Here is a 27479-nt window from a genome sequence, read left to right on the forward strand (position 1 = left end):
TACTTGGACTCAACTAGTACTAACTGTCAAGTGGATTCAATACCTCCTTAGTGAGGATTTCCTTTCATTATATAGGCACAAGTGTGCAAGATACAAGGCTGGAATCAAGGCTAAATTACAGGAATTAAATCTATTTACAAGAAAGGAAACTATGACTATGTACAAAATCTATCTAAGCATGGAAGGTCTGCTATCTAAATAAGGAAGTAGATATATACAACTCATAACAGATAAATAAGGAAAGTGGAAACGTATCATGCTGTCACTAACTACATAGGTAAATTCATGGGCCTAAAACTACTAAATTCCACAAGCCCAACACAGCCATTGGGTTTGTTACATTGTCATCCCAATGGCTGTTTGTTACATTGCCATCCCCTTGAGAAGTTACTTGACATAAGTTGGATCCCTTTTCAATCTTCAAAAATCTTTCCCCTATCGAAAGGCCCATCAATTGATAATGCATATAACAAAGATTGGGCCGCAAAATGTACATATGGATCACATTTAATTCACCTAAAAAAGTTACTTTTTATCTTCATTGATAATTCTGTCTTGAGCATCCAAACATCTTAGGTTTTAGAATTCACCATTCCAACTATAACCACATATAACACAATGGATTTTCTGAGGAAGAGTTGCACAATATTTTTCAAATGATTAAGTATTTTTACCAATTCACAAGATAAGAAATAAGAGTAAATACAAAATACTAAAGAGAAAAGGAAAGACCTGTCACCTATGCATCATCTTATGTATAAGCCGGGAACCAGACTGTTATTGCTATTTTCTAAACGGAATACTTTCCCCTAAACACTTCTTTACAATGTCGAGGAACTTACATGCTACAATCAGCAACTGCAGCGAAACACAGAATTTTGGAAGCACTTTGCTTTCGTGGCAATCTTTCTAATGCCTGTTTCATTGTGAGAGGATCTAAACCTACCAGGAGATATGTGGATTCCGTCCTTTATATTGATCTTAGGGCCCTCAGGAATTGCCTTGGGCAGTGACAATGATAATGCATGCTGCATACCCCAAATTGCGAGTGGCCTCATATACATGAGAGATCGAAAATGTCCGTCAATTGTCCACCCCTCTGGAGTCTGGAACCAATATCTGCATGTGACAGAAAGGAAGATGTCTCAATAACCAAATTAGATACACACACACACCCATCAGAAAAGATAGAACAGCCCTGATATATGCAGTTCCAAACTGTGTGGTCTTTGTATCTCACACGAGATACTAATAGGTGTACATTTTGTTATGTTGATAAATTTCAAATGGTCATTTGGTTGAGGACAAGGCACATGCAACCGAAGAAAATCAACCCAGGTTGTAAAATTTTCCATCTCCAGGTCAGCTAAAGTAACACAACACAAAATTTGAAAATCTTGGACCCTGTTTTATATCATTGTTGTCGGCAAGTGACATGATATATACTTATTGTTCGTCTCATACCGTAAGTTATCCTTGATATACTTGATACAGTCCAATGCAGCAATCTCAATACAAATATCTAAAGCATATGTATGGAACTCACCCATATCCATCTTCCGACCAGCCTGCAATAAAAATACCTTCAGCAGTTTTAAATGCCTCCTCCTCCATTCCAGTGAGGATCATTGTAGCTGCCACAGCATAGGTTATACCAGACCATATTTCACGTGATTGCATGCAAGACTCATCTACTTTTCCACTGGGATGCATCCCATTTACAGCACCCATTCTGCCTCCTTTAACTTTCATTACATTGAAATCATAGATTTTCTGAAGGGCATTTCTGATTTTAAAGCCATCAAAAAGTGAAGGCAGCCCTGAGGATGCTGTATACCATTGCCCTGCCAGTTGATCTGCTTGTATGGATTTACTGTTGCTACTTGACCCACTGTCATAGTTAAAATAAGAACCATTCCATAATTTTTTCTCAAAAGATGGTTTGGCTTTCAAAAATTTGCTTTTGCACCTTTCAGCAAAACTGCTGTCCCCAATTTCAACAGCCATTGCAGCTGCAGCTTGGAGTGCGGCAAGCCACAGGCACCCACAGTAAGCACTTACACCATGAACTGTCCATGTATCATATGTTTGATCTGGGAACCCATCATTCTCAATGAGGCCATCATCATCCCGATCAAACTGTTCCATGTATTCCATGGCAGCACGAACTGCTGGCCAAACATCAACTCCAAATGACATATCCCTTGTTGCAGCGAAGTCTCTATACACTTGAAGCACAAACTTCGGGTTCAGATCCTTCCATTTGCTTGAATCATGAATATTATATGCATTCAGTTCATTCCATGGATCATGTGTTCCTAGATCATGAGGAACCGCTCCTCTAACCTTACGTATTCCACATTTGCCCTCTGCCAGAAACTTTACTTTCCTAACATCCTCAGATAAGACAGCCTTCGCAAAATCGCGCTGAATGTTGAGTTCAATCTTGGGAAACAGCTCAAGAAGTGCAAATGAAGCATAGAAGTGAACATCATATGTGCACCACATGATGTACTCCACTCCTTCCAAGTACAGAAACCTTCCAACATCATCATTTTTAATTGAGTCTTGTCTGCAGTCCGCCTCGGTTTCAGTTACTTTGACATCTGCATTTTCCACTTCTACTAATTGATGGTGATCATTTCTCATGTTTGGAGTTGACAACGGAGATTCTGTACAAAAATATCAAAGCATTCTCACTGTTATTTCTAACCTTTCTGACGAAGTTGTGGCCCCAAGCAAAAGACATTGTCAATATTATCCTCTTTAGGGAACCAAATTTTACTTGTAAAATATCAAGATGTAAAAGATGGCACAGATGATTACCAATCCAAACTGTTCCACCAGCAACTAAAAAGTACAGCTCATTAAATAATGTGAATTTGTACCTGCCAATAGTGGACATAGCATTATGTATCTCCAACAAAAGACTCAAGAAAATCCAGAAAAAATAGCATATGTGCCAAAATCACCAATTGCTAGAGCAAATTACTGGGCATGGATTTCACAACCCTTAAAAGCTCAACCAAATGGTATTCATGTGTTTTTAAGACCAATATCTATTAGATGACCAGTTGGGGAGTGTTTATCGAGAATAGGCTTGACACCAAGGGTCCCTTGGAGCTCACCAGGCCCATGAATGGTTCCTCGGAGAGACCCACACAAGTTTTGGAATTATAAATGAATTGGAGGGATTAAATTCATATATAAGGCCAGCCCTTCAGTATATGCAATCTAGACAGGAACTCTGAAGAACTTCAAAAGATGGGGGTAATTACATTGCAACCCCCAAACTACCACCCATTTACAATGTGCACAATAAACTACCAGTAGTTCGAGGGTATAAAGTCTAATTTTAACATCTAAGCTTGCTTTGAAAGACGTGAATATCCAACTTATCAGACTTAAAAGGCAACTACTGATGGGCCTTGTGAATCTTTTCACATATTTAATACACCAGGTGAAATCTTTGTTAGAATATGATATTAGTATGACTTCAAACATCTAAGCCTACTTTGAGAGAATTGAATGTCCAACATATAGGACTTAAAGGCTTCTGCGGATGGGCCTTGTGAAGGTTTTCATATATTTAAGATACCAAGTGAAATTTTTGTTAGAATATGATATTAGTTTGACTAAGTATTACCATTCTGGTAGCCTTTCATCATTCAGGATAGGACTTTGCCAATTCTCTATCTCTTCTTCCCACCGCTTATAATCTGTTCAAGATTCCAAGTAATACCATGGAATAAGATGCATTACATTCTCATACATACAAAACCCATTTGAAGCTTATAACAAAAACAAAAAGCACAAACTACAATATACCAGTAGCTTGGGACTAAAAACACCGCACATGATGGCCTAATAAATTGGACAATTTTTTATGCCTTTAAAATAGTTCCTTTTTCTCTCTCCTGAGTTTTTTTTTTTCTCTCTGTACTATTGAGAAAAAACGATGGTTTCTCCTTGTGATCATTCACAGTGGTGTCTAGATTAGTCTTTCTATTTGTTTAACGAGTTACGGCATTCTTATGGAGCTGTGTAGAAATGTTATTATTGAAAAGAAGTGTTTTGAATTGAAAAAGGTTAATGAAAGATGGTGGAGGTTCCCTGATATTAGTTGTCGAGCTGTGAGATTTATTTCCTTAGGGAGTTTTTTCTCCCTTTCAGAGTTTGGTCCAATGAAACGGCGTGGAATGTTAATGATCCCAGAGGGGAGGAAAGGAGAAGGGTGGAGGTTTCTTGGGGAGTTGCTGTTGGAGCTCACTACATCTTCCTCTGGTTTGGGGGGGAAAAACCGAGGTCGTTCATGGCTGCCATCCTCTCAGTCTCAGAGGGCCCAACCAGTCGCGTCATACAAAGAGGTCCTGTCTCGAGCTCCAAAAATCAAAGAGAGGGCAGAAGCTTTACCTTCTTTGGAGATGGCTTAGCACTGCGAAGGGGTTGGCAGGGACGTGTCAGGGCCAAAAATGGATTACTTGCTGCATGCCTTGGAGGAGATGGAGAAACAAGTCGAAAGCTTGCAGTTTAATATGCTAGTTATGAAACGGTGCATTCTGGAGGGTTTGACAAGTGAAAGGGGTGTGGGCCAAGAAAAGGGCTTGGGTTTTGGGCTTAGGGAAGCTGAAGGCATGGTCTTAGGTGGTCTGGAGAAGGGTAAGGGTGTGGTGGGTGTTGGGTCACAAGGTTTTAAGGATTCGGCTCAGGTGGCCCAGAGGCCCGGCCCAGAGGCTCAGCCTGTGAAGGCAGATGCAGGACCAGCTCACAAAGGCAGCGGGATAGCGAAGGCAAGACCAAGTGTTGACGTCCCGTCGTCGTCGGGTGGGCCTCAGCCACCATCGACGGCGATGGGTTAGGCGTCGTCGACAAGTCTTGGGGTGGTGGATTCGCCGATGAGTCTTGTGGTGCCAGAAAGTATATCCGTTGGCTTTTGTGGTAGTTTTGAGTTAGATCCGGCTGTGAGAAGTGCCGAGAGTGGCACGTTGGTGATGGAAATTGCACAGAAAAAGTCGCACGAGATAGATGGAGTTCCCATCGGCCCTTCCTTGCCGGTTGCAACGTCAAAGCAAGGCCTGGCTTTAGATGGTCCTTCGATAAACTCTCTGGGAAGCATCAAGAGTTGCACTCTGTTGCTGGAGGTTGCACAGAGCACATCGTACAAGGTGTCTGGTGCCCCTTCCGTGCCAGTTGAAAGGTCGAAGATAGGTCTATCCTTTGGTGGTTCTCCGATAAACAGGCTGTCTGTGGAATCTGAGGCGTGTGAGGTGAGGCCTCCTGCTATTGGGGCCACTGAAGTCTCTTCTTCACATAATTTAATGAGGACTCTGTTATGTGCTCCTTCATTGGGGGTGGGGTGCAACATCCTAGAGAAGGTGAGGCCCTTTGAATCTTTAGTGGCTTCCAGAGGTGATGCTGATTTGCAAGTGGCTCTGTTTGTAGATGATTGTGCCGGCGGTGAGGGGGTCATCCTTACTCCCTTGTGCACACTGGCACAATCGGTGAGGGGGTCATCCTTACTCCCTTGTGCACACTTCCGCCCAGAATTGAAGAGGGGAATTATTTCTCATCGTGGGTTTTTAAGAAAGTGAAGGAGATTCAAGCTGTTATTGGGATCTCTTGTGTAGGCAAGGAGGAACAATTTAAGGCTCTTCTTGTGGCTTTGGAAGAAAGCCATTCAAAATCATCTATAAAGAGGGATAGGAAACTTAAAAGGCTAATTTGTTCCATTAATTATGATGTGAAGGAAGGGAGTGGCCGAAGGGAGAGATCGAAATGGAGGGGCAATTCAGGTTTAAATGACCTAAGATTATATCCTGGAATGTGTAGGGGCTTAATGATCGCAATAAACGCTTTCGTATAAAATCTTTATTTCGGATGTGGAAGGGTGATGTGGTGTGTTTTCAAGAAACAAAGTTGTGGAGCATTGATAGAAGCATTGTGCGTAGTTTATGGGGGTGCTCGTATGTGGGTTGGTCTCATTTGGCCTCGATAGGAGCCTTAGGCGGTGTATTACTTATTTGGGATAAAAGAGTGGTTGAGGCGAGAGAAGAGTTTATTGGAGATTATTTGGCAGCAACTATGTTTAAAAACGTGGAGGATGGATGGGAATGGGCATTTGTAGGTACCTACCGTCCTAATGTGGATAGGGATAGGAGAAGGTTATGGGAGGAGCTGGTGGGAATTTATTCTTTATGGGATGTGCCGTGGTGTATGGGGGGCAAGTTTTAACATTACTCGCTTTTAGAGCGAGCAATCAGGGTAGTATCGAAATTCTGTGGCTATGGAGGAATTTTCAGAGTTTATTTTTGACTTGAACCTCATGGATCTCCCCCTGGTAGGGGGTGAGTACACTTGGTTAAATGGTCAGGTTTGGTCGAAATTGGATAGATTCCTTGTCTCTGCAGAATGGGAAGCCCATTTTCCGGAGGTTTGTCAGAAACGGCTACCTCGAGTCAGCTCTGATCATTTTCCTATTCTTTTAGATTGTGGGGGTATTCACAGCGGTCGATGGCATTTTAAATTTGAAAATGTGGCTTACAGCAGATGGGTTTGTATAGTTGGTGAGTGCTTGGTGGTCGTCATACTAGTTCTTTGGTACTCCAAGTTTCATCCTTGCAGAAGTCAGTCCTTTTGGAGGAATCGCAGGAAATAGAGGGACAGGAATTACAGGAAGACATCTCAGAGGAGTGGTTGATGAGGAAGGGCACATTTATAACAAATTTGGAGAGAGTTTTGTTGGCAGAGGAGTAGGACTGTCTACCCGGATTGCAAAACCTGGACCTATGTGGTTGGGGTACCGGATTAAAAACTCAGTACCCGGTTTCCATTAATTCCCCCCCCCCCCCCCCCGGGCATAATCTCGTCCTCTCTCTCTCTCTCTCTCTCTCTCTCTCTCTCTCTCTCTCTCTCTCTCTCTCTCTCTCTCTCTCATTCATTTAAGATTATAAAACCCTAGATGCCGGCTGCCCTTCATTCTTTCCCTCTCCATCTTCTCGTTCTCTTCCTCCTGCCTATCTCCATCTTCTTCTTCTAGTACTCTTGCTTCCTCTTGACCAGTGAAAGATCTTTGAAGGTAGTGATATTTTTGGGTTGTTCGAAGATTTTGGTGCCATATTTTGCGATTCTTCACCATCACTCCGGCCTTTTTTTTTTTTTTTTTTTTTCTTTTTCCAGATTTGCAAGGGTCCCAAACCAGTGGATGCTGGTGGCTATCGGGGAGATCTAACAAAGGGAGAAACCCTTTGCTTTCTGTCAGGGGGTGCACAACTGTTGGGTGCTCTTTCTGGATTTTCTTCATTCGTAGGTATGTTTTCTTTTCTCTGTTTTTTTGTTCTCTCTTTGGTGATTTTGAGTTTTTTTTTTTTTTTAAGGGAATGTTTGAATGTTTGAGAAGTATTCGGTTGTAATGGGTTTTATAGTTTGGGTTTTAGAGCTTGAGTTTGTCAAGTACTGGTTTATAAGGAAAATCTGAAACTTTAAGGACAACATATGAGTCTAGAAGAAGATTCTCAGGCTGCAAATGATGCAAAACACTACATTAATGATCATACTAAATCAATACTTGCAAAAAGGTAAACTTGGTATCGGTGAAAAAGTAACATTTCTTTTATGCAACTTCTTGGAAGCTGCAAGTAACATTTCTTTAATTATGCAACTTCCTGGAAACTGCAAGTACCTTTCTCGGAAGGCAAGGGGCAGCCCATTTCAAGTAGGGATCAGCCATGTCTTTCATGGAGTACAAAGTTCATATACTTCATTTAGAATGGGGAAAAGTTCAATCTAGTATTCACTATAAATGACATTATGTGGGTCAGGTTTGGGATCCTGAGAAATTCCACTAATTTAGATTTTCTTTTTTATAAGGGATCAGCTCAGAGTTATTTATTATGTGTGATGCTTTGAAACGTCTCTCTATGATCCTATTTCGGCTAACAAGTTTAAACATAAAATTATAGTACCATAAGTCAGTTTAGTTTACCCTGGAGAATTATTGCCTGTTGTCAATCAATGTATCTATGTTCTGTGTATATGTATTTTTTTTCTCTTGATAAGGAGAAAATGTTTGCTTGAATTTGGTTGTCTCGAATTGATTTATGGTGTTATATAGATGGTTTAGTGAATTTTGTTCTGATTGATAGGGTGTTAAACTTTATATTTTAAATAAAGTTACACAAAATGCCGATGCTACACAACTTTATATATTTTAAATAAAGTTACACAAAATGCCGATAGTTACACAAAATGCCAATCCATCTGTCATAATACTACACAAAATAAAGTTATCAAATTATATTCAATTAAACAAAAAATCATAGATCCATCCATCCTTGGGAACACCATTATACAGAGGAAGATCACTTCCTCTGAATATCATGTTAAACTCTCCCCTCTTCGGCACCTCCCTTTCCAGACCCATGTAACCTGTTTTTCATATTTTGGATTTCCATTTTGAGTGTGCTAAGCTTTATCAGAGCCAAGCACTGTCGGCATTTTCATAAGCTTCTTCAGCCCCCACACTTTGTATATCTTACTGTAGTACTGTGTATTGCCGCACAAAACAGCGTCAGAGAAGAAAGCGAAAATGAACAATATTCATCCCGATGGGTTAGTACATATACTTTAATTTGCAATACATTTCCCTCTTTGGTTAATGAGAAGTTGTAGGAATCATTTTATTGTACTAAGCTGCATCATAATCATTGGCTCTGTTTTTTTAAGCAACCAACAACCCAACTACATATGATCATTCATTTTTGTTTGTTTTCCTAAATAGACTTCAATGGATGTTTCATTCATCTTCCTGATACATAAGAGACACTGGTGGATCTCAAAAACGAGATGGTTCTTGCTTATATTTTTCGTTTCTTCAGGCACCCAGTTTGTTTTATAAAAATTATCATGTAACCTTGCTTATAGAAAGGATAGCTAAGCTTCTACCCAAAAAATCTGAATTCCCATGATAACCTCTATATAGGCAGCAAACGATACACGCTTCTAAAGACTAGAGATACATGTTAGGGGAAAAAGAAGAAAAGGAAAAAGAAAAAAAGAAACCATAGACAAGAGACAGAGACTGTGTCTCTGTAAAAGATGATATTCATCACTCACTGCTAAAAAGGGATATTTAAACACGAAATTATAGTACTATAAGTTAGTTTAGCTTACCATGGAGAATTATTGCCTGTTGTTAATCAATGTATCTATATTCTGTGTATGTATCTTTTTTTTTCTCTTGATAAGGAGGAAATATTTGTTTGAATTTGGTTTTGTCTCGAAATATTTCTCGTGCTATATGGATGGTTTAGTGAATTTTGTTTGTCACTAGTTCAGCCTTTGTTTGTCGCTAGTTTTGATCCACATGTATTAAGGATGGAATAGGAAAGCTACATCCAATGACTCTAAAATCAAGCTTACAAAACTTTAGCTAGATAACTCTTAACAAATCAACTACGCTTTGTACATACTGAAGGAGGGAAAAAAACTGATGTTTTAGCGAATCAATGGCTCCAAACAAAGGAACCCGCAGGAATCTTTACTCAGTGCCAGTGGAAAATATAAAGTTTGATATTTAAGAATTCTTTTGTTGTTGAAAAGCTAGGTTTCACATGTCTCTCTCTAATGCCTTGAACATGCAGTTGTTTAATTACATTTCTTTGGTTTCCTTTCTCAAAACTTTTTCAGAATTGCTTCTGAACACACTGCAGAGAGCTTAGGAGTTGTTAACATGTCTCAAAACTTTTAATTTCCTCTTTGCTTCCAGATATATGTAATAGTGGAGCCCAAGAGGCAGAGAACAATGAGATGCATTCCTTTATCTTAATCTGATATGGGTTAATATAATTCTGCTTGCTTTCATATTTATGTCATTTTCATTCTATTTTGTTCTTTGCAGGATCTCTTTTGGGCCAATCACTTTGTAGTTGCTATTTGGTGTGGAAATTAAATCATTGATCGACATGTTACTGATTTTGTAATTCATATATTGTAATTTAGTATTTCGTAATGTAATGTATAAATAACAAATAATATAATATGTAGTGGATTGTATTGTGATGCATGCATACTTGCATAGATGAATATTGGAATTTTTTTTCTGGGTTTTACATGCATTTATATTACAAGGCAAATTAAGTGGAATTTTGATAAAGGAGTTGATGATATTTTTCAATCCTCTATATTGCACATGTGAAAATATAGGATTACATTTAGGCTTAAAAAAAAAAAAAAAGAGTTCAGGCCCTTGTCTGACCTGTGCTAACCCGGTCCAGGTTCCGGTTCAGGTATACCAAGTTTCCAAGTTGGAACCCAGATGAACAGGCCTACAAAGGAGACCTCATGGCGCCAAAAATCTAGGGCACTCTGGTTGAAAGAAGGAGATAGGTGCACAAAGTACTTTCATAAAGTGGCAAACTCTCATTGGGGGTAGTAATGCCATTGAGGCATTATACTCAGGTTCCGAGGTGTTGTCTTCGCCTTCTGATATAGAGAATCACATTGTGCATTATTATGAGTCCCTTCTCACCGAATGGTTGAATGGAGGCCGAAGCTTGATGGCCTGCGTTTTGAGACTGACTCTCAAAGTGTGAATGTGCTGGAGAGACCTTTTGATGAAGATGAGATTTACAAGGTCATTTCTAGTATGACTAAGGATAAAGCACCGGGACCAGATGGCTTTTCTACGGGTTTCTTTCAAACTTGGGACATAGTGAAAGGTGATGTTATGCAAGTCTTCAATGAGATTCATTCTTTTCAAAAGTTTGAAAGATCTCTTAATGCAACTTTTACTGCTCTTATTCCCACGAAACAAGGGGCGTTGATTATTGAGGATTTTCGCCCTATAAGCCTAGTTAGTGGTATATACAAAATAATTTCGAAGGTGCTTGCCAACAGGTTAAGCCCCGTGATGGAACAGATTATCTCCAAGTCATAAACTGCATTTATTCGTGGGAGACAAATTCTTGACTCAGTGCTCATAGCTAATGAGTGCTTGGATCACAGGTTGAGGGAGGGAGTTCCAAGTATTCTTTGCAAGTTAGACATGGAAAAGGCTTATGATCATGTGAACTGGGAATTCTTATTATATCTGCTTGGGAGGTGTGGGTTTGGTGAGAGGTGGATCTCCTAGATGAGTCACTACATTTCTATTGCACGGTTCTCAGTGCTTGTTAACGGTTCACCTGTTGGTTTCTTTAATAGTTCTCAGGGTTTGCGACAAGGAGATCCATTATCTTTGCTTCTGTTTGTTATATAGTCAAGGAGGCTCTTAGTCAAATGGTAAATGCGGCAGTGGATGGTAGTCTCTTATCGGGTTATCAGGTGGGCAATGGCACGAGTGACTCTATTATCATTTCACATCTTTTATTTGCAGACGATACCCTTCTCTTTTGTGATGCGGATGCTAGCCAGATTCAAACTCTACGAGCACTATTACGATGCTTTGAAGCAATGTCGGAACTCAAGGTGAATCTTGGGAAGTCCAAGATGGTTCCAATGGGTGCGGTCTCAAATATTCTCAGTTAGCAAGCATTTTGGATTGTTAGGTGTCCTCTTTGCCAATGAAATATTTGGGCCTACTGTTGGGCGCAACTTTTATGGCTAGAGCTATATGGGAGACAAAATTTTGATAGCACAAGATCATATTCTGTTCCCTTGGAAAAATATATGGAGGTCCCGGGTGACCTCTAAAGTTGCTTTTTTTGTATGGAGTGCTACTCTTGGGAAGATCTTGACTACGAACAACTTGAGGAAGAGGGGTTGTGTCGTATTGGATTGGTGTTATATGTGCAAAAAGAATGGAGAATCTGTGGACCATCTTCTATTGCATTGTGAGGTAGCAAGGGGGTTGTGGCATGAGATTTTTCAAATGATTGATGTTTCTTGGGTGATGCCCTCGAGGGTGGTGGATTCGTTGGGTTGTTGGAGGAAGCTGCAAGGTTGTCATTAAGTGGCTGCAGTGTGGAAGATGATTCCGCTATGTATCATGTGGTGTCTTTGGTTAGAAAGGAATGCTCATTGTTTTGATGATAAGGAACGTACAAGAGAGGAGCTGAAGAATTTTTTTCTCCACACTTAATTGTTTTGGTTTTCCGCTATTGTACTAAATGGGGATAACGCTCATGATTTTTTGTCTTTAATTCAGCGCAGTTAGAATGTATTTAGGTGTTCTTTTGTACACTTCCGGTGTACATGGCTTATGCCTTTTTCATTCATATCAATAATATTTATCTCTTACCTATTAAAAAAAAAAAATTGGATACCAGCTTCAACAGAATATGAAACAAATATAAACAAAAAGATACATACTAGTTAGTGCATCATGCACCAAGTCCACAGCAGCTCTTTCAGATGTGCCATAAAATTTTGTGTACCTCCTACAACCAATAAGGCAAAAATTGAAAAAAAAAAAAAAAAAAAATGAAGTCAAGAGTAGAGAAAACGAGGAAGATGCTTAGGAAACAATTATTGTGACATATATATTGCCACATCAAAAGGCAACAAGACAATCTCCAACCATTACATAAAACTGCAATGGAGAGCAGGAATACACACCTTTTGATTTTTAACCGTCAAGGACTTGTCACATGTTGTAAATTCATATTCTGATACAAAAGATGAAAGCATCTATTCCTAAACCCTTTACTCAAAAGATTACAAAAAGGTCCAAAAGCAACTTCTGAAAATTACTACGGCATTAATAATGCTACCTAGACATGTTTGTAAATTTAGATTCCAGTGAAGGGTTTCAAGTGTAACTTAAACAAACAAAGTTCAAACAGACATGTACATGCAGACTAGGACAGGGGAGCATCAAACCTATGATATGAGCTGCCCTTCAAGAATTTTACTTTTGGAGATGACCATGCAAGAGCAAATGCGACAGTGCACTTCCCATGAGCTTCCACCCATGTTGAGGCTGAAACTGCAGCACATACTGTCTCTCCAGGTGAGGAGGGAATGCTTGGTCCAGTACCAAAGTTTGCTCGATCAAACTGCCCATCCTAAAGATACAAGCAAGAGAGTTAAAGAGTTAATTATTGTTAGCACCAGAGCCTTTTTGTCGATACTTAGTCACAAACTTGAAAGTTGAAAGGAAGCCGAGACTTCTACAACCACAGAAACTCTATTATAAACAAAATTCAAAAATAATTGAATATGATCACCATCAACCAGTCCAAAGCTCTACATAGCAAAAAAAAAAAAAAAAACATAAAACTATATGAGACTCCTTATGCAAAAGAAGGCTCAAAGAAAAGTAGAAACCTCCCCCCAACAAGAAAAAAAGTAATAAGTTTATGGTAAGTAACAAAAAAAAAAAAAAAAGCAAATAACTACCTCAACCATTCCACCCCACATGTCCTTTGCAGTAATGCGACTTCCTTCAGACAGCCCAAAAGATGGAAGAACAGTCACACTCACATTCTGAGATTCACAGGCAGCTATTGCAAAAGTAACAGGAGGATTCCCTCTTGCAGTCCTGAAATATTGACCTAATACTATGAAACAATTGAAAGCTAGATGTGGAGTAAACAAATTCATTTAACAAAAAACATACTTTGTGAATGACCTGAAAGAAACTAACTTTCAAATCTTCTGTCTAATAAAAACATTTCTCCGCAGGCTTTAAAGGCTTCTCCTTTTACTTATAAATAATTAATATTTCTCCTCATGTGTAACAAATGAACAGTGAAAATGTTAAATTAAAAAGAAACAAAATTGAAATAATTCAAAATGCTACGCTGGTTAAGTAAGAACTTGAATGAAAAAAAGAATAACATGAACGAGAAGGAAACATTGTCTGCATAAAACAATGCAGGAAGCTTGGATCTTTCAACATGTTAACCAAATACTGACATATAGAAAAAAGTAAAATGAACAAGAAGGCAATTACGCAACTATCTCACTCTCTCTCTAACCCTTCGTGCTCTGCAGATATAGAAGCTTGATTGTTGAGATTTAAAACTTCCAAGAATAGGCACGTTTTTTTAATAGCACATATAATAAAATACAACTAATACAATTTTGTCCTAGATATTAAGATAATTTCAGTTGATTCATTAAAATTCTAGTCCAAATGTCTAACAAAATACTCAATATGGGATAATAATTTATATATGGATTCATATTTTGGAACAAAAGACACCCAGATGAATTAAAAATAAATAAATATCCGTCCGAAGTGCCTTAACCTGCTAGATATGGAAAACTTAGCTTATAGGCAGTTAAATCAGGAGCCTTTACTTATCTAAAAAAAAAAAATCAGGCGCTTATATAAGGCATGTGCCTTAAATTCGTGACATTTGAAATTGATGAGAACCAAATTTTGCATGTTCCAATCATTTTCTGACTTGCTTCGGTGAGAAAAGCTTTTAGAATGCAAAGTGGCATAATACATTAGCCCATGATCTCATCAGGTGTGTGCAATGAATATGACAGAAAAAGGCAGATGCCGGGTAGAACTACCATGGATGCTTTCATATCATCTCATTATGCTAATGCATTCCTAATATTTCATTGAAATGTTTCAGCTATCTAAATTAGGTTGTTACATAACTATCCATTTTTCTTGCTTTACTGATTTGAGTTAGGTTTTCCCAAATAATTTTAGTACAAATACCAAAGCAGCAAAGTGCAAACACAATTTCATTTTTGAATTAGGCATATTTTCTAAGACATAGGATGCTGTAGAGTAGTGGCACGTGTGAAATTAAGTTTTTCTCACTTGTATATGGATATTCAGACAAGAAATAGCATACATATTCCAGTTTTTACCTTCTGGACTTCATTCCAATCAATCGGAAGAAATGCTCATATTTTACCTAAAAAAAAAATTAGCCCACTACCTAAACAGTATATAGGACCCTTTGAACTGTCTTTTGAGTGAGTTAGATAAATGTTTGGCGTCCAAACTTTTAGCGAATCCATAGTCTTTGAAGCCCCAGCACATACACACACACACATATATCTTTCTTACCATCAGTTCTCAATCTCTTTCAATTTGGTTTGTTACTGACAAACTGAAATACAAACGAAGGTATTCCTTTGTGCCTCCCTCTCTCTACTGTTTTCTCTGTTGTTCTTCTGGCTGGGGGCGTGTCCTTTTTTACTTTTGTGTATGGGTGGGTGGGTGGGTGGGTGTGTGGGTGGGTGGGACGCGGGTTTAAATACCTTGTAAACATTGAAATGGCCAAGAGAACTTATGCAAACCAACCATCATATACATATATATTAAGGTAAAATGACTTGCTTGTGATGTAGAAGTACGCCAGAGACTCCATCTTTGCCTCTATCAAAAGAAAGAGAAGAAAGTTAAATCATATGGATAAAATGCTGGGCATAAAAGGCAACAAACAAAAACTATACCATATACTAACATAAATGGTTCATTCACATGATCTCCCGAGAAATGGGAGATTCCACCAATTGAATTCTGCACAAGAGGAAACAATGACTGAATATCCATGAAACCATGCTATATCTTTCAATTGCTTGGAACAAAGGTAATACAACCCTGACAGGAAAAAGTAATCTCACCGCCCATGTAAATAGAAGGCTGACTTTAGCCCTTTCTCGACCAGTGTTAACCAACTACAACATAAACAAGTACCAGTATCAAAAACCAGATATTCAAAATCACCAAAAAAGTTTTTTGATAAGTAAAATCACCAAAAAAGTTACTTACCAGAAAATACACGAAATTGGAATATCTCTCAAAAATGAGTCACAGAGGTCACCATTCATCAGACTACAGAATTTTGGTTCCTTTAACTACCATTGGCTGAATGAGTGACGGGATTTAATTAAACCTCTACCACAGAAGGTTTTTGGCTTTATCTACAGTTTACTAAGATGAGTGACAGGATTTAGCTATAATTCTTATGACAAAAGCTGTAATGCAAACAGCACAAATTTTTCTTTTATTGGCAAGCTACATGGGCACCAGTTGATCTTGAAACAATGACCTCAACCTCATCTTGTTCTTACAAGGTTGAAGATGTCATTTGAGCTAGAGCCTCATTTACAGATGCAACAGACTGAAGGCAAAGTGAAGTTCAATTTATTGAAACACATTATATGTGCATATTTGAAATACTGGAGAACCAGCCATGAGTTAGTGGTTCTGTTTATGATTGAGGCACACACGAGCCCTTTCAAATGGGATCCCTCCCTTCAAAAAGCACATCTGGTTAGAGCACAAGAAGCCACTCCACATCAGTAAATATGCTAATAGCATGCATACTGTTTTCAGGTCAAGGAATGCAAACAATTAATTGAATGGGGTCAACCAAAAGATTTACATGGAAAGGGATCAGCCATATGGATATGAACCATACTATTAATGCAAAAATATACTGGAGTTCGCATTTTTTAAAATCAGCAGCACCTATTAGCTGACGAGGCTACATATTAGTTTGATGTGACTGAGGGCAGTACTCAGGTTAGCGATAACACTGACAGTCATACGAGGTACATCTCTTGAAGAAAAATGCTATACCTATACTTTCCAGCGTATGCACATACATCTTGAATTAGTAAAGTTCAACCAACAACACAATTAGATGCTAGAAGTTTCAGTCAGGATGGCTCTTGCCGACATCAGTGGTTACGAAGCTAGGAACCATGTCACCAAACTGTTATCTTTTTATTTTTTTCAATACTGTCATCTGAAATGAGAAGTTGAACAAACATACCGTGTAAACAAAAACAGCAGTAGGAAGACTGCTATCCCCGTAATTATGTGGTATGAATGGTGATATTTGTCGACAAGATATTTTCAGTTCTGGGTCTGGTTCACCTACAAGAGATGTAGGTTTTTTAAAACAATAATCCAAGATAAACTATAATTTTACATTTTGCCCCATTGTCAGTTCAACCCAAAAATTTGACGCAATGCCCATGGGGCCCTAACATGAAATTTTCAGTGCAAGTTACCATCCTCTGTACAAAAGTCTATCATTTTAATGGACCAAAAAGAAGAAATTTCCCTTTGTGGATTTGAAAGACTTAGTTTTAATTTTAAGCGTAATGGTGTCTTTTTATAGTTGTCTATCCAAATTAGTGGTCGTTTGTAATGGATAAGGCAAACTGAGCCCAAAAGTTTAAAATAGGGTCCAAGTTGCACTTCGTCAAATTCTAAGGGTGCAATTGAAAATTGAGTGGTATTTCCTATGGTAAAATTTATAAATACCCCCAAAATAGATTTACATTTGGCAAACAGAATTAATGAAATGGAATGATACCATCATATATTGTCCATGCTCTAGGAAACAAAGCATGGTATGTAGAATGCTGACCATTCAAATTCCAGCCCCATGACGATATACCCTGATCGCCAGCTTTCCTGTCAATGCATGACACCAATCACCACCACATCTAATTTCTACTTTTAAAACCTCAAAATCAGAGAAAATGAGTGAATTTGACGTTCTTTCCTCACCAAATCACTCAATAATTAACTACAAAACAGTCACTCTCAGTTACGAAGTTGAAAAGAAATCTTCAGAATCCTTCTAGTAGAGGTATAAAATCTTAATGGCATATCCATTAGAATGCAAGGACCTTATTTGACTGTTGAAATCTGCCCATGCCTACTCAACTTAGATCACCACCCAACAGTCATCCACAATATATTTCATTCCCTTGATAAAAGGCAAACAGACTACCTATTTGACATTATGATTGGAAGGCATAATTCTAAATTTTTGTTTTTGGTAGCAATTACATTAGATTATCTCCAACCCATTTGACTCAAGACTCAATATTCCATAGTGATGCCCACAATCACCTAGAATCCAGATGCATGGGATCAACCCAGGGGAAATCAAACCTGAGACATCCAATGAGCAAGCATGATTTTAATACGTGGTTGCAGTTTGAATTTACCTCCTGTAATTCTATATATTATGACTGAAATATTACAATAAAATGTAAATAACTGATTTATTTGCAGAAGTGTTCAAATTTCCTGGTTTTTTCTTACCCCAGCCTTTCATGTTGGCCTGGAGCCAAAACAGATGCAATTTTTTTGTTTCCACCATCTCTTGATATAAAAATCTGCACCAGCACAAAAACAGAATTCAGAAGTACATCCTTGGCTCCAAATTCACGTGTCAAGTTTGTAAATAGGACATCAACTTATTTCTTCTTTCACATTAACTAAGATGACATATAAATATCTAGTCTTTATAAATTATGCAGAGCCGCAGAATGAGAAGGCAAAAAAGCTTTTCTTTATGTAGCTGAGTGCATAGTCACAGATTTAACATCCCTGGTGCTACAAGCAATGAAATTAATCTACAGAGATGCAGCCCAAGCATAAGATAGGAAATAGAAGGGCGGAGAAACCAGAAATCAACTTATTATTTCAAAGTCAAGATCACCAGACACTTCAGGCATATCGAGCGTGTTAAGAGCTTCTTCATCAGTTCATTGTTCTATTTCCAAAAAAGGTCATCATTAGAATATTTGACACTAGAAATTGGAAAATATTTTAATATTTCTGGATAAGTGTCAGTAAACTTTTTTTTTTTTTTTTTTTTTTTTGTGATAGGTAAAGGTAAGTTTTATTAATAAAAGAGGCATAGCCTGCGTACACTAGATGTATACAAAGAACATGCCAGGTTAAAACTAAGTACTAGTGAGAGTTACAAGCAAAGTATGAAGATCATTTGTGTTACAAATAATGGCCAAAGCCCAGGAAAGCAGTGTACTGTAGAAAAAAGGCTTCAGTTCAGCCATAGAGTGCTCCATATTTTCGAAGCACCTCTTGTTTCTCTCCCACCACACACACCACATAATGCAGTGAGGTATCATTCTCCACACAGCAGCGATTTGAGCATTTCCCTGGATACCTTTCCAACAGCACATAAGATCCGAAACACTTCTAGACATGACCCATGCAACCCCTATCCTATTAAAAACTTCATACCATAAACACTGGGCCACTTCTCAGTGTAACAAGAGATGATCAACTGATTCCCCATCACACTTACACATATAACACCAATCTGAAATAATGAACCCACGTTTTCTCAAGTTATCCAAGGTAAGAATCCGCCCAATAGATGCTGTCCAAACAAAGAATGCAATTTTGAAAGGTACCTTGCACTTCCAAATAGCCTTCCAAGGACAGCTATGACCATGGTATAAACCCAAAAGAGCCGAATAAAAGGACTGCACCAAGAATTTTTTATTTCCACTTGGATTCCACGACAGCCTATCCCTCATCTCATTTCCAAATGATATTCCATATAAAGAGTCAAAAAAAACCAGAAAACATGTCCAGCTCCCAATCTTGAGCCGCTCTTGAAAATCTCACATTCCAATGAACAGCACCATTAAAGCGTATCAATAAATCAGCCACAACAGCCTCTTTATCAAATGCAATTTTGTAAAGCATAGGAAACACCTGCTTAAGAGCCATGTCCCCGCATCAAACATCATGCCAAAATAAAACATTGTTGCTGCTACCAATTGTAACTCTGAAAAATTGAGAAAATTTGTCCCAACCAGCTCTTATGTTTTTCCACAATCCCACTCCATGTGCACCCCTGACTTCATTAGAGCACCAACCCCCCCGAAGACTCCCATACATAGACTCTATCACTTCTCTGCACAAGCCCTCTCCTTCACTATGATACCTCCACAACCATTTCCCCAATAATGCTTTGTTGAAAACCCTTACATTACGCACCCCCAATCCTCCCCATCGAATTGAAGAACAAACTTTATCCCAACCCACAAGATGGATTTTAGCTGTCACATTAGCAACAGCCACTTTGTCAGTCTTGCACAGAGAACAAGCCATTATTAGTGGCTTCAAAATGTGATATTGCTGCTTCAATGGAAAGGAACGATGGCTAAACAACAAGAGCATCTGGCAACTATTATATTTTGAAATATAATATGTCAAGGGGCCTCTAACCTCTTGTTTTCATTTGCTCACTCAACTTTCTTATTTAGTTTAAATGGACATCTTTCTAATCAGAACTAAGGATCCAGCTAAGGGTTCTCTCTTGCTCTTATTGTTATCTGTATTTTTATTTCAGTATCCAATAATTATCTCAATTGTCTATTTCCAAAGTACAAAGCACTCTTAGAATATGTGCTATGTAAGCTCGATTTAGAGAAGGCTTATGATCATGTTAATTAGGAATCTTTGTTGTCTTTGTTATGGAGATATGGATTTGGAGAGAAATGGTGTGTGTGGATTAATGGATCTCCCTCAGTTTTTTTAACAACTCTTGAGATCAGAGACATAGAGAACACCTATCAAGATTTTTGGCAAGCCACAGGAGCTTTGATGAATTGCTTGTGCCACATCTCCTTTTCGCTTATGATACGATGATATTCCATCATGCGAACTCAGATAACTTCTACCACTTAAATCGTCTCTTCTTATGTTTTGAAGTTACTTTTGGATTGAAGATTAATTTGTCCAAGTCATATTTAGTTCTTGCGGGGGGATTGTTGTAGATATCACTGGTTTGTATTTTGGGGTGTGGGGTGGCAGATCCACCTATGAGGTACTTGAGTCTCCCTTTTGGGCCATCATTAAAGGCCAAAAAAGATGTGGAATGACATCACTAAAAAGATAGAACACCGATTGCTAGATTATAATGGACTCTATATATCAAAAGGATGCAAGTTGACTTTGACCAAAACACTTCGTATAATTTGTCCAGCGATTAGTTCAAGCAATATCTAGTTAGCTGGCCCAAGAGTTGTCCTCAGTTTCCTAGAGGTTCTTGTGAAGAAATTTATATGACTCCACCTCTTGGCATGTTTACTACACCTTCCTCCGAGGTTTGTCGACTAAAACGATCTTTGTATGGACTGAAACATGCTCCGCGTGCATGGTTTGATAAATTTCTTTCTACTCTACTTGCCTTTCATTTTGCTCAGAGTCAGTTTGATTTCTCCCTTTTTCTTTGCAAGACTTCTACAGCAATTGTGCTGCTTCTGGGGTATGTTGATGACATTGTGATTACTGGCTCTGATACTGATTTAATTCAACAATTGCAACGGCATCTCAAGGCCTCCTTTCACATGAAACTCCTTGGTTCCCTGTAATATTTTCTTGGTCTTGAGGTGCAGCTTACTCCGACTGGTATCTTGTTACACCAACACAAATACATGCAGGAAATGATTTCTTTGGTTGGTCTTCAATCGGGTAATTCTGTTCTTACTCTTTTTGAAGTTAATCTCAAGCTTTGTCAGGAAGAAGGCGAGCTTCTATCAGATCCATCCTTGTATCGGCAGCTTGTTGGGAGTTTGAACTACTTGACAATTACTCGTCTTGACATTTCTTTTATTGTGCAACAGGTCAATCAATTCATGCATGCCCCCAAACATCTTCATTTAGCAACTGTCTGCCACATTAACCAATATTTGAAGGACACTTCTACTTGGGAGTTATTCTTTCCTAAGGAGTCTTCCTTACAGTTGGTAGGGTATAGTGATGCTGATTGGGTTGGTTGTGCGGATGCTCATTGTTCTGTTACCGGGTGGTGCATGTTCTTAGGTAATGCTCTCATTTCTTGGAAGAGTAAGAAGCAAAATAGAGTTTCCAAGTCCTCCACCGAGTCTGAGTATTGTGCTATGTCTTCCGCATGCTTTGAGATCACATGGCTTCGTGGGCTATTTGAGTGAACTTGGCTTTCCTCATCTTCATTCCACTCCTCTCCATGCTGATAATACTAGTACTATTCAGATTGCCGCTAATCCTGTTTTCATAAACATACGGAGCACATAGAAGTTGATAGTCATTCCATCCATGAAGCTTTTGACAAGCATGTGATTACTTTTCCTCACATTTCCACCACAATTCAAATGGTTGACATCTTCACTAAAGATCTTGGCATCGGCATCAGTTCTTGATTGACAAATTGATGCTTCATGATCTTCTAGCATCAATTTGAGGGGGGATGTTATAGATATGGTTTAGGTCAATTACCTGTATTTAGTTAGCTTATATTTAGCTGTTAATTAGTATCAATTAGGATGTACATACTTACCTTGTATAGCATACCATACACTGGAAATCTGGCATTTAGGATGTAATTACACTTCTATATAATGAAGACAAACCCTCTGAAAAGGGTATTCAGACCAATTTGACAGTTTGTGGGAATAGAGTGTAATTTTTCCTCTCACATTTTAGCTTCTTCTTCTTCTTCTTCTTCTTTTTAAGTTTTTCAAGCAACAATCAAAACCCAAACCATCCAACTAAAAATTTCCATATTTAGTTTTATGTCTATACTGCTTGTCACATTGATTTGTAGGTTTCTAAAAATGTTCTAGTCCGAAATCCTTTATTTTTTTTAACCCATAAGCTCTAACCACTTCGATTCATTCATAGCATTTCAGGAACATCTTTGACAAATGTTGATTTCTAACAACTTCTATTAGTCAGTACCACAAATTTTATGAGCCTAACTCAGACTGCCATATTTTATCATCTAAATGCAAAGCTTTCTTTCAACCTCTAGACTTATCCTAGTAAATCCAAACAAAAAGCATTTAGCAACAATTTTTTTTATAGAATCACTTCAACAGACAATATGCTTGATATAATAATATATTAACATTTTTTTATAAGTTAATAATATATTAACATTTATGGACCACCTAAACTATTTTTTGGTTACATACTCACCTAGAGAGTTTACTGCATGCAATTCTTCTCTGAGATTGCATACAAAAGAAAAACAAACACCGTGGCTTATAATGCTAGTTAAGTTAAGAAAGTAATAAGCACCGAAAATGTCAAAACGCATAGCGCATATTTATATTGAAAATAGAAAGCATATAGCAAGTATAGGATAAAGTTAAGTCAGAACATTACAGAGAATTGATTCTCCATGACAGGTGAAGGTTCACATATACCAGGAACAATTTGCCATTGCCTAAAGTCCCCTCTAAAACCTCTAGATATGCTGCCACTTCTGTGATGCAAATAGAGGTAGACCCTGTCAAATTAATAGGTGGTTTTACAGAACAAGGAAATGAAGTATTATAATTGACACACTACATACCCCATCCCTCCAAGAGGAACCCCTTGAGACGCTGATGGCTTGCAACTTTCTCGAGTGAAAGGATCAATAGGTGCTTTCTGCACATATAATATCTAATGCAATTCAGGTTCTTGGAGCTAAGGTTCAATGGTCTCAAATTACAACAATTAAGAAGGTCAAATCGACAACACTAGCAAAAGATCATAACATGAATGACCTCTGCATTCAGGAAAATAGGGAAATACCCGTCCATAAGCAGCCTCTTTCCTGATATAAGACCACAATCGTATACCTAGTCGAACCTTGAAATTCAAAATTCAAAACCAGTGAGAGGGAGACAACTAATAAGTAATTTGGAGGGAGAAAAAAAAAAAAAAAAAAAGCTAAATAAATAAAGAATCAGATGCGTACAATATGATATGTGGCACTCATCTGTTTCAACTTTCCACAATAAGTGAACTAATGTGAAAAGAGCATTCACTTACCATCCTGATTGCTTCCATAAATGTGATACTAAATTCTTTGAGAATATTAGCATGGCTGTTCAGTCTCCTTCTCCAGGCTTGTGCTGGAGGAGCAGAACTATCAAAATCAAACTACATAAAAGTATCAGGGAAAACAAAACATTAGCCAGCGTGCAATATTCAAAACGGATGTCCTAACTATTATCAACTTTTATGTAAAGGACAATAATCATTTTGGCAAAACCAAAGTATCATTTACGAACTGCATCACTACCATTAAAATCGCCGGCAATATTAATGGATATTGTTACTTATCCAAAAATTTCTTCTAATCTGAATTGTGATAAAGCTAACTTGGATTCTCCTTTTTTTTTTTTTGGGTATTTGAATTTCCAAGTAAAGAATAAATTATAATTTAAAGAGCTTTGCTACGTACAAGCGAACTTGCATACCAATATGCATACGAATGCTAATAGCTTCATATTCAATATTCAAATTAGTACTATTTTTAATTAAATCTACTTTCTGATCAATCACGTTAGATGGGTACATGTATTGGTGCGCTAAATCGCTTATAACTAGATTTTTCCTAGTTTAAATATCCTTGTTGCAATTTCTCAGCAACCAAATAGAGTCCAAGAAATATTAGAAATTAATTTTAGAAAGAAGGGGAAAAAAACAACGGAATACACAAGCAGCATAAAAGCTTACCAACTGCAGAGTGGTCCTGCTGATATACTCCTCAGGCGGCCACGAATTCTTTCTACAGAGGAACAAAGTTCCACTAACCATGTCGACTAACTCTGTATAATATTCACTACACAACAAAAGGCAAAAACCTACACAAATCCCAACCAAAAAATTAAAAATTTATAAAGGCCAATTAAATGTTTTGCACAATTCGCCGAAATATCAAGACCGACTTCCGCTCCAAACAACAACGCCCAAAACGAAAAAGGGAAAGCCCAAGCAAGCTTGATTCACCTTCAAATCAAAGATCTAAAAAATTTTGCACAATTCGCCGAAATACCAAAACCGAGTCTCAATTACACGAGCCGAAACCAAACTCCAAACAATCCCAAAAGGGTCGGATCAAATTTCTCGGGAATCGGATTACAGTAACAAAAAAGAAAAAACGACAGGACCAATGATCAAAGGAGCCTCGAGTGATCTGGAATTGATCGGACAGAGCGTAATTCTTAAAAAAGCGGTTGTGTCGTGGCGTGCACAGAATCTACTACCTTTACCTTGAACCCCCGCAACTTTCTTCTTCCTGTCTCACTCTGGGAAATAGTTCTCTCTATGTGGAGATATATGCCGGTATCTGTTTCTGGCTCCACACGGAAAGAGAGTGGAGTTGAAAAGATTGCCGTTGCAGTGTGTATACACATTCTTTCTAAATTCATTTGTTTTATATAATCGCATAGGTTTTTTATTGATTTTATTTTGACTTCAGATTCCATGTTGTTTTATTTTTCTGCAGATTATTTTGTCTGCGTAATGCGATCAAGAGGGACTCCGAGGACTTGTTTGGAAGGTTAGGGGAGGGAAGGGTATAGAATATCCTAAACCCTTATAACAGGCCAGCCCATCATAAGGTCTATATTAGAAGATAAAAGAATGAGAGAGAAGACATATAACAAGATGACGAGAAAAAAAAAATGTCAGGAGGAAGAGAAAGTGGACACACAAAGAAAAATGAAAATATATATATATATATATAAAAAAAAAAAGCACTTAGTTGAACAATAGAAAGATTGCCAATCATCACCATTATTGAAGGACATGCGAAATGAGGAGTCAAATAAAAGAAAATAATCAGACAACTCTTAGGGGACTTCTTCCCAAGCTTCTTCAACCTCACAATGAGACCTCCAGTGTGAATATCTTTTCCAGTAAATAAATTCCAGGCTTTCATTATATAGTGAGAAATAAGAAGTTATGAGAGATTATAAAATACTCATATTTTAGTAGATCTCTCATTCCCAAATGCTCATAGACTTAGCTATCATGCTAAAACAAGTAAATATGTATGTCTCATTCTCTATTTATTTTTAATGCACTTACTTCATATTCACCATTATGGAAGTATGCACTGACATTATACAACTGCACTGGACCATTGCCTAGGGTCCCAAACAACACCGATTGAAGTCCGAATCGTTATAACAGGCCAGGAATGACTTTTTCTCCTTTTATGACCTATTGTACAATTTTCTAGGTATCAACAGTTAGAGTCGTCTGTGGGATTTTATTCACTTTTTACATTAGAGGTGGGGAGAATGATGATTTTCCGGCACGCTAAATAATCTCAAAGAAAAATGAAGTTTTCTCCAAATAAGTATTCTCGATTTTCCCACTTTTATTTTTATAAACAACATTATCACAAAAATGAGCGAGTGAACCTTTTCTCGCTAGGGGAAAACCTAGTTACTCACCACTTAAGTGGCAAATCCTTAGTACACTTTGGATGCACAATGCAAAAGAAGAAAGTGCATGGGCAAGTACTGCACACCTTAGTGCATTCTACGCATAAACATGCACATCTCAAGTCACAGGCATTGTGCATTTGCCCAAACGCAACCCAGAGTAGAGTTCCATCCATGTCCATGGCACGCACTCACGGTGCAAGAACACATCAGCTCAACACTGTGCACTTTAAGTGCACAGTGATGCCATGCACGTCCACTGCACAGTTATATGCACAATGCGCCGTGGGTGCACGAAAGGCTCACGGTGTCCCCCCGTAAGCCCAATTGACCCATCGAAAGTAGGGGTATCAAATCGTATTCATATCGTGTCAAAGTATGTATATTATACTATATATATCAACCCAAATACGACTCGTTAAGATTATTATATCAAAATCTCAAACAAACATGAACAATTGACATGATGGATTAACATGACACGACTCATTTTGACCCATTAGTGAATACTATAGAATAGGTTAACACAACCTGATCCGTTTCAGCCCATTTGTTGATATGAGAATTTATTTCACACATTTTTTTAGTCCTAATTGTTTTGATTCAGAATGTTTTATATATTTCTTAGCTCGTTTATCTAGAATTTTAGGTGTCTTTTACATTTATTTAATTCTTGAAAATTCTTGGTATTTTGAATATATTTAATTAGTGAATTAGGTTGAAATTAGAATGATGTGAATGGGCAAAAATGGGGCTAGGCCTAGAGAGCAAATCCTAGTTGGTCTGGTATAGTCAAACCAGAACATTGTTTTGTTTTTGGGTTCTAACTAGAGCTACATACTTCCATTTTAGGTGTTGTTTAGCTTGTTGGAAATCTAAGATATAGGACTAAAACTTTTATGAAGAGCCAAAAATCCAGTTCTACCGTTTTGAAGTTCAGAACTTAGCAGAAACGTAGAAGTCTGAATCTGTCCGGAAGTTTACTGCAGGCTAGACCATATTTTAGTTTTCAGCCTATATTTAGAGTTCTAAAAGTCAGAATAAAGCAGGCTTAGGTGCGTTGGAAAGCTAAAAATGAGATCTAAAACTTTCATGGGAGTCCAATGCCAAATTGTTTCGTTTTAATGCTCTAAATCTAGTTAGAATTCGGTTAGTAAAGAATTCTAGATTTTCAGCAATAGATATGGGGGAAATCTATTTTAAAATTTAAAAGAAAAATTGGTTTTAAATTGATTGAATTTTCAGCTGCAAATATGGATGGCAGGTAACAAAAACATTTTAAAATGAAAAATAGATTAGGTGCAAGCAGCCGTTCAGTAGGATTAAAATGTCATCAACTGATACATAATGAGCTGAAGGCATCATTACGTGACTTTTCAAGGACGGGAGATGTCTAAGCTTGTAAATCTACTCAGAAAGCATTTAGTGGTTTGTTGAAACATCTTTCAAAAGATTTGAAGCCCTTGCTAGCATATTTGCAAGCTTTACCGCATGCAACTCAGATCTTTCCCAAGAAAGGGGAATTGTAATTTCAAGAGGAAGAGCAAAGCTCACAATTTCTGCAATTATAA

General features: G+C 37.9%; 1 protein-coding gene across 4 annotated transcripts; it reads right to left on the reverse strand.

Annotated features, from left to right (window-relative positions):
• Window positions 1–623: 623 nt before the first annotated feature.
• LOC122300289 (non-lysosomal glucosylceramidase-like) lies at window positions 624–25131 on the reverse strand. Of its 4 annotated transcripts, none has more exons than XM_043110815.1 (19): window positions 24727–25131; window positions 24191–24318; window positions 23501–23611; window positions 23261–23317; window positions 23037–23128; window positions 22847–22946; window positions 17981–18054; window positions 17241–17341; window positions 16692–16795; window positions 15535–15588; window positions 15375–15430; window positions 15248–15286; window positions 13336–13477; window positions 12817–13001; window positions 12307–12374; window positions 3647–3719; window positions 2827–2888; window positions 1547–2672; window positions 624–1119 (listed from the first exon to the last, which is right to left on the reverse strand). In XM_043110815.1, exons 2-19 carry the CDS (start codon window positions 24269–24271, stop codon window positions 852–854), a joined length of 2793 nt encoding a protein of 930 aa, XP_042966749.1. In that variant the 5' UTR covers window positions 24272–24318; window positions 24727–25131; the 3' UTR covers window positions 624–851. The 4 variants fall into 4 exon arrangements, with proteins under 4 accessions (XP_042966749.1, XP_042966748.1, XP_042966750.1 ...); XM_043110814.1 differs by having other exon boundaries at window positions 24464–25131; XM_043110816.1 differs by having other exon boundaries at window positions 23037–23113; window positions 24191–25130.
• Between the last annotated feature and the right edge of the window lie 2348 nt (window positions 25132–27479).

The sequence above is a fragment of the Carya illinoinensis genome, chromosome 2, assembly GCF_018687715.1.
Source record: "Carya illinoinensis cultivar Pawnee chromosome 2, C.illinoinensisPawnee_v1, whole genome shotgun sequence".
Classification (NCBI taxonomy): Eukaryota; Viridiplantae; Streptophyta; class Magnoliopsida; order Fagales; family Juglandaceae; genus Carya; species Carya illinoinensis.

What these genes read in the sequence shown, in the direction of transcription:
- LOC122300289 (XM_043110815.1), bottom strand. Translation starts at nt 24,271, where the DNA reads ATGGTTAGTGGAACTTTGTTCCTCTGTAGAAAGAATTCGTGGCCGCCT. An exon ending in GGCGTACTTCTACATCACAA is followed by an intron (nt 13,478 to 15,247) that starts GCAAGTCATTTT and finishes TCAATATTTCAG; the next exon opens with GACTGCAAGAGGGAATCCTC. An exon ending in GATGAAAGGCTACCAGAATG is followed by an intron (nt 2,889 to 3,646) that starts GTAATACTTAGT and finishes CACTATTGGCAG; the next exon opens with GTACAAATTCACATTATTTA.